This window comes from Protobothrops mucrosquamatus, unplaced genomic scaffold (genome assembly GCF_001527695.2).
Source record: "Protobothrops mucrosquamatus isolate PMUCROS unplaced genomic scaffold, P.Mucros_1.0 scaffold9428, whole genome shotgun sequence".
Classification (NCBI taxonomy): Eukaryota; Metazoa; Chordata; class Lepidosauria; order Squamata; family Viperidae; genus Protobothrops; species Protobothrops mucrosquamatus.
The window spans coordinates 1-8,257 of record NW_015395219.1 but is presented as its reverse complement, the minus strand read 5'-3'; the positions used below and the strand labels follow the sequence as shown (position 1 = coordinate 8,257).

Sequence of the window (8,257 nt, the reverse complement as noted above, 5' to 3'; positions counted from 1 at the left end):
GGTGCCTCAGTTTGTCCTAGGACTCTGTTCATACGCCATCGCAGTTCCCTACTGTGACCGTTGGAACGTTCCGGCACACTGGGTCGGTGGCAAAGGGAAAAATCTTTCCCTACTCAAGGTGATCACCCTTGCGAGGGTCCCTCTAAAATTCTCACCCCTGTTACGGGGCTCTAAGAGTTGAAGCCTGAACCCTGATCCACCAGCCAACGCAACACCCCACCCCAATCGCCACCTTGAAAGTAGCGTGCAGCCACCCACATGACCAAGATCGGCAGCTCTCATGCAACAGAGCAAGACACACAGAGGAGAAACTGAGGTGCACCAAATGCAGAGATAGCACACTAGAAGGCAAAGAGAGACTCAAAACAGATGCTCTGGAAGAAGTAATGGCAGAAATGGTTCTTTCTGGCCATTCTACCCCCGCCACTGCCACGATCGCCATCTTCTAGTAGCAATTGTTATAGTTATTTTAAATTGAAGAGCACTCAGAACTGAATATGGAATGTTGCCTTTGATCAGGTCAGCCATATTTTCCTAGTTAGCTCATAACTATCTTTCCGGGAAGGAGGTTTCCAGCAACTGAGGCAACCCAGGCTTTGATAAGGAGAAGGGACAAGGCTAATTATTTTGCTTATTTATTACAAATAATTCAAGGAGATAAACAACACAACACTCCTTCCGCCTGCTGTTTTCCCCACAATAACAACCCTATGAAGTGAGTTGGGGCTCAGGGAGAGTGACCGACCCAAAATCACCCAGCTGGCTTTCATGGCTAAAGCGGGACTAGAACTCACAATCTCCTGGTGATTGGCCCAAAGTTACCAACTAGCTTTCATGGCTAAATTGGGATTAGAACTCACAGTCTCCTGGTGATTGGTCCAAAGTCACCTAGCTGGCTTTCATACCTAAGGTGGGACTACAATTTATTATAACTAGTCCTAGTCATGCACCTTGTCATAATTTATCATAAGTAGGCCTAATTATCCAGCTCATTATCATAATGTATTATAATTAACCATAATTACATTATACTACCTCACAAAGTCTCATATAAAAAGAGGTGGATGCATAGACTGCACATATACATAACCTGCTGTTCTTCCTGGCATCCCCAATGAAGTCCACTATCTCCTGCATGCAGAAAGGACCGGCTTGATCCTCTCATCTAAATGCTCAACTGCCACCTCTTCCTTTAGAAGAACACCTTCCAAAACAGCTGGTTTTCCATACGCCTGTGAATGTGATCAACAGAGCTAGCTACTCGAATGCACCTGGGGTCTTCATTTCAGAGGGATACCCAGTGGTACGATGGTTAACAGCAAGGATCCGAAAAGCATACACCACTGCGGGATCCAGACCACCCAACTTTCGGCCACGGACATCAGGATCAATGTTGTTGGCCACTGTTTCCCAGCTGCTGGTCATCTGCTTTGGGCCGGTCTTTTTTGCTTCTCTCCTCTGGACTACAAAGCCAGTCAGGTTTCCTGAGCCTCGAGTTTCCCATTCCAGTTCCACCTCTGTACGGGGGCGAGTGTACATCAGTCTGCTGATTGTCACATTGGGTGGGTTGGGGTATTCTGGAAAGAAAAGAAAAGGCGTATGGTTGTTGTTTGTTTACGAATTAGCATTCTAGAATCCCTCCCTCTTCCATGGGGCATCTTTAGTTTGGGAAGCAAAGGCATAAGAGAAAAACGATTGACAGGATCCCCCCTTTGTCCCATGGCAATAAAGTGCAAACAATCATTGAAAGAAATTAGAAAAAAAAAATCAAAATCATAAGAAGTTATAGAAGCAGGATCCTCCTTTGCAGGGGAAGAAAACTTGGAGAAATTGGAAGACACATGTGGATATGGTATTCCCACTCCATGGATTTATGCTTCCCGGGTTTGGGCGATCTAAAGGAGTTTTGTGGTACACCTCAAGAATCAATGGATGGTAATTAATCAAGGAGAGAAGCAACCTAGAATAAGGAGAAATTTCCTGAGAGAACAATCAGTGAAACAATCTGCCTCCAGAAGTTATGGATGCTCCAACACTGGAGGTTTTTAAGAAGAGATCTGTCTGAAATGATATGGTATGAAATGAGCAGGGGGTTGGTCTAGAACAGCGGTTCTCAACCTATGGGTTGCGACCCCATTTGGGGTCGATCGACCATTTCACGGGGGTCACCAAGCAAGGCTGTCCGCCATTTTTTCCCCCCTTTTCCGGCAGGTGCCTTACCTCCCTTGGGCTGGGCCAGCTGGTGGTCGGCCTGCTCCGTCTCTGCCGCTTGCCAGCTACGCCTCAGCCGGCGCAGGGGGCGGAACCACGCATGCGCGGTGCTCCCTGGCAGGGAAAGTCCTCGACTTACGACCGGTTGGGTAGTCCTCGACTTACGACCGGTTTAGTCCTCGACTTACGACCAGTTTAGTCCTCGACTTATGACCGGTTGGGGGTTGCGGCATTAAAAAGGTTGAGAACCACTGGTCTAGAAGACCTCCAAGGTCCCTTCCAACTCTGTTATTCTGTTATTCAACTTACTTTTTACCTGGAGGCTGATTGTGGCAGAGTCATTGCCCACAGCATTAATGGCAGCACAACGGTAAATGCCGCTATCCCGTATCCATTCTATGTCCTGGAGGGTCAAATTAAACCAAGTATTCTTCTGCTGAAGATGGTATTTCCTAGTGTTTGCTGTAATAGGCTGGTTCTTATTGTTGTACCACAAGACTTCAGAGCCCAAATAAGCACCTTGGAGGAAGCAGGCCAACTGGACCTCACTGCCTTCAAACAATGACACCTTGGACCGTTCCACCATAAGCTTGGGGGGTTCTGTGCATAAAACAAAGCAAAGTAGAAGAAACTAAGTCTCAAAACCATCAGCTTGAAGAAGAGCAGTAACCAGGCTGTGACCTTTCCCTCCACCCCACAACGACTCTGGACCTTCAACATCCAGATGGATGCTTTTCCTGAAACACCTTCCCAATGGGAACAACCTCATACATTAACATTCTAGTAAATGACCAGCAAAGTCCACAGTGGCAGCCATATTGCCAAAGTAGTTCTGCATGTTCTCAAAATATCTAGCCAGCTCTCCAAAAATTACTTGCTCTGAATTTTTCCTGCTTTGCAACAATCCTCCAAATTATCAAGAAGAGGCTTCTTCACCATTGGCTCCGTGATCTTTTCAAATTGGAGGATATCTAGGACCGAGCCCAAGATCAAAGGGAAGGCCAAGTATAGCACTAGAGGACAATTCGATTACATGATTTGGTTGTGACTGAATAAAGAGACAGGGAGGAAGGGATCAGCTTGGGACAGGTAATGGAACAGTGTCCTTCACACTGCAATGAGCCAGGCAGTCCTCCCTTGACTCTGTTATTCTTTCTTGACCCATATTTATCTGCTTACCCAGACGGACATGGCACTCAGCAGTTCTTGCCCACAGAGGGTGAGCTGCCATGCAGGTGAACGCCTTGCCTCCAAGGGTGGTGTTGGGCTTCATGATAAAAACATTGTGTGATGGTTTCGTGCCTCCCAGCACATGATGCCTCCAGTCTCTCCACCAGAGCATCACCTGAGGGTTTCCCCCTGGCCAGTCACAGGTCAACATGAGGAATTCATTGAGTTTGGTCGCTATGACACTGCAGGCCAACGTCCCTTTTGGAACCCCTGAAATGAATTGGTAAGATTTCAGAGGCAGCTTGCCTTGGCGTACTTCCTAGGATTCCTAATAATCGTGATTATTAGTAAGATAACCTTTCATAAATAAGACTAATGAATGAGCCAGGGACATTATCATAAAGAGGAGTCCAACAAATTATTATAATCTATGATAGGAAGGAAGGAAGGAACTGTGCCTGAATACTGAAGGAGGTTATAACCACTCTGACTGCATAGGGTTTTTTGTCCCCGTAATTGCATTTCATTAAAAGAAAAGAAGGAGAAGTTTAATTAATCATAGATTGTTGCTGTAGCATAATTAGCATTTCAGCATCGACATTTGGGAGTCTCAACATCTGTCTCTGAGAATAGCAGGAGGTTGGTACTCACAGACGGTGGTCCTGCAAATGGCATCCTTTCGCAGGGCTGGATGGGAAGCCAGGCAGATATAGGAAGTCCCATTGGGAACATCTGCACCCCGATGGATTTGAATAGCTCTGGAGAAGCTTCCCGTGTCGGTTTCTTCTGCCCTCGATTTTGCCCACCGCAAGCGCACTGAAGGGAATCCCCCTGGCCATAAACAATGCAGAGCAAGGTCTTGGAAATTGGAGGCAGGGAGCGACATGCAGTTGAGCTGTCCCTTGGGCAGATCTGTGCACAGGGTAAACATCATATCAACAGCAACGAGGACTTACTGGGGCCAAAAACATCCATGGAAGAGATAAATAAATAAGGTGGTGGTGGCAAAGAGCAGGATCCCATCCCTGCTGCTTTGGGATTAGACACAAAAGCTTCTTTGACCCGCAAGATGTTTGCATCCATCTTCTCCATGCCCACCCAAATCATTGCTCTCACAAGCCAACCTCTACCCAAAGTTGACCAGCAGTTTATGCATTGTCCTCTCAGAATCTCATGACTTTTTGACCAGGACAAGGAGATATAACAGATATTTGCTTACTCTTTGCATTGGCATACTGGGGAAAAGTTTGATGACAGAAGTGGCATCAAGTAGCTGAAGGAGACAGAGAACCCTTGCTGTGAAAAAAAAGTTGGCAACTGCCTGCTTGCAGATATTCCTTGGTGGGAAAAGAAGCTGGGGGAAAGGGTCTACTGCCCTCTCTCTTTACACTTTCCATTGGTAAACTAAACCACGGAGCTGAGAGTTACATGGGCAAACTCATAATTTATGGCTTCCTCTTTTGACACCCTCATATTTTTTTTAAGCTTTGAATTCCTTTGGTTTTCCATCTCTGTAAATCCTCTCACCCATCTTAACTTGTTTCTTGCTCAAGAACACAGTCATCTGTGCAATAGCTTTACATGAATGCATTATAAAGTCCTGGGTGTTGGGTCAATATCTTTGAAGTGGTCTTCAATGAAATAATGTCCTATGTCAGTGGTGGTGAACCTATGGCATGCGTGCCAGAGGTGGCACGTGGAGCCCTCTCTGTGGGCACGCGCCATCACCCCAGCACACGTGGTCTCTAAAGGTTCGCCATCACTGGCTAAGGCCAGCCAGCCTGGAGCCGCCATTGGGGAGCCCACCATCTCACCTGCCAGAGACCCCCTGGATCTCCCCCAACCCTGCCCGGCTCCCACAGGTGTCCCTCCCCATAAGCAACACCCAGGCCATGCCCACCCAGTCTGCCATGACTACTGCAGCCACACCCATCCAGTGGTCATGCCCATCCAGTCTGCCACGCCCACTGTAGCTGCACCCGCTGAGTGGGCCACACCCACCCGGCACCCGGTGATACATAAGTGGGTTTCGGGTTGCAGTTTGTGCACTCGGTCTCTAAAAGGTTCGCCATCACTGTCCTATGTAAATTCTAGCCCTGATCTCAAATAGGATTGTGTCCTCTATATGATGATGGTTTCATTTGTGAATTTAGTTTGTAAAGAAAGATTAGGAAAATGAATTTCTCCCACACCCCACAGCTCAAATTCTTTATGGTACCATCCAGATAAAACTGCATCACATGATAGTGGTGATGATATAGAAATTGGAAGGCTCTACATAATTTCAGGGAATCTAAGGATCTCGCAGGTTGCTCTTTGAGGTGTTGCTTGTTTTGAAATATCCTAGCTTAATTTAGTCAATGTTGTTATCAAACATCTATTTCAATAGTCAACAGGCAACAAACATCACAACAAAGAACCTGCTTTGGTCCACCTGAAGAACATCTGGTTGCTCTCTGCTGCAAGATACAAAAGCAACATTGACCAATGACTATTTTCCCATTATATTACGGTAATTCTTTTAGCAAGTTGGCCTCCTTCCCCGTGGCTATTCCATACAGTAATCCATGGATTTTTTTTCACTTTTGTTTCTCTTTTGCAAAAAAGACAATTTGAAGAATTTGACCAGAAAGAACAGAGACTCTGTTGACACAAGACATAAAAGACCTGGCCACATGAAAAATGCAATAATCGGGGTACAGAAAAAGAACTGTCTATCATTCTGTCAGAAGGGATGCTAAAATGTGACTACAGAAATTGGAAACCATGGTAGAAGAGGCAATCGCCACCTTCTTTTGGAATTGATATTTTACACCAAAATTATGTTGACATTTTTCTTTTGGCATCTTTTCAGCTGTGCCAGGATGGTAAAGTTTGGAATAGTGAATTTGATAAAAAAAAATATCTAGAAGACCGAAGGACAGGAAGCAACAGAACATGCTAAAACCTCATGCCTGGGAAGATAGGAAAAGGTAACTTACAATAGACAGTCAAGATAATAGTTGCCTGGGTCCGAGTATTCAGATGCATATTCTGGGCTAAGCAAGTATAGATGCCTGTTTGAGTCCGTGAGATTCTGGCAATCACATACTTCTGTCCGGAGTAGACTTGAGAGCTGTTATAGAACCAAATGTAGTGGCTGGGAGGATTGGAAGGAGCTAGACATGTCATGATCACTTCTTCTTGTTCATTGGCTGAGAAGCCATGTTGGTTAATTGCAAATGGCTCTATGCTGATCACCGGCTCATCTGGACCATCTATGGAAGATTAAACTGGTTAACAGAATGCAATCTGAAGAAGGTACTTCTGTTGATGAGATGCTGAGCATCTGAGGATAGACCTCCCCACTCTGGTGTGCTTCTAATCCCCTGGAGTTCCTATTCAATCAAGTCAATACATCAGGATCAGAAGTGGACCAGATAAGAAAAAAAATCTGACACAATCCTCTTCGTTAGGAATTGTCTGTTTTATTTAATGGTCTACACCTGGCAAGATTAAGATCTGATTGGCCGCACACAAAGTTTCCCCAAAATAGAAAAAAATGGCCTTATTGACCGGTTGCTTACAGATAACGTCCAGGTACATCCCATTGCTGGTTTGGCTGTTGACCTCATTGTGAGCTGTGCAAGTGTACCAACCCATGTATGTCCGGTTTGCTGAGGTCAAGTTTAAGAGAGGTGTCACTGCTTCGGCAAGAACCACCATGCCATCTCGGTTAGTGTCGTGCTGCCAAGAATAAACAATAGGAGGTGTCCCTTCTTTCACTGTGCAGATCATCACAACCGGCATGCCTTCCACGGGTGTTGAATTGTTCATCTGCAGAAAGGGCTTGGGAACTGGGACTGGGGAGAAAAGCTTACTTAAGAACCTATTTTACTTAACCTTCCACCCTACAGCAAGTGGGAAAAATGATTTCAAAGATTTGGTAGCAAAAAGATTACTTAATTCTGGCTTACATTGCAAATACAGTGGGTTGAAGTCCCGGAGGACTTCAGCTTACACTTATATAGAGAGCATCACAGGCTTGTTCAGACAAGAGGCAGGAATGACGGGCTTGGGTGTTTTTTTTTCATAATGCAGATTTTTTTTTTAAAGCATCTGAACATTGCAACAGAGGAGTTCTTTGCTTCCCTTCCTCTGCTGAAAACGCCAGGCTATGTGCCCAAGGAAAAGTAACAAATCAACTTGTCTTGTGATTAAAGGCAAAGATGAAGTATTGCTGAAGGTGAATGACATACCTGGGAGAGAGAATCCTCCATCAGCCAAAGAGCTTTAATAATTTGAGTTTGACCAGCCTGATTGGGGGCAAGAACAGTTGGCCAGGGAGCATCAACATTGAAAGGCTATTTGCAACATTGTGCAAGGAGAAAGTTTTTATTCCTGCATCATTAACTGATCTGATTACAGGATGACTCAATCAAAAACACTGTTCTTTTTAGGGATGTCAGGAGTGAGGTACATTTCTTTCTTTCTTTCTTTCTTTCTTTCTTTCTTTCTTTCTTTCTTTCTTTCTTTCTTCCTTCCTTCCTTCCTTCCTTCCTTCCTTCCTTCCTTCTCTCTCTCTCTCTCTCTCTCTCTCTCTCTCTCTCTCTCTCTCTCTCTCTCTCTCTCTCTCTCTCTCTCTCTCTTTCTTTCTTTCTTTCTTTCTTTCTTACCACCTATCTCATCTACAGGCAATTTTTCTTTTAGCAAGGAAAGGGTTAGGTAGAGTATAGAGTCTTTAATTAGAAGCAGGAATAGTTCCTTTGGGTCCGACAGGGTTATGAGGAGACTAAGGAATTGAACCTGATCCCTCTTGGTGTTTGCAAGATCAGAGGGGAAGTCCTGGAAATCAACTCTCAACTCATTTCAGCCACAAACACTCTATTTCCTCAGA

The 8,257-nt window shown here is 45.1% G+C and overlaps 1 protein-coding gene across 1 annotated transcript; it reads right to left on the bottom strand.

The window, feature by feature from the left end:
• Positions 1–1,257: 1,257 nt before the first annotated feature.
• On the bottom strand, positions 1,258–7,217 carry LOC114923730 (V-set and immunoglobulin domain-containing protein 10-like 2; the record flags this gene model as incomplete). Its single annotated transcript, XM_029287073.1, has 5 exons — positions 1,258–1,577; positions 2,521–2,811; positions 3,391–3,639; positions 6,363–6,638; positions 6,948–7,217. Coding segments are annotated over 5 exons (1,406 nt in total), but the record flags the coding sequence as incomplete, so codon positions are not given.
• Between the last annotated feature and the right edge of the window lie 1,040 nt (positions 7,218–8,257).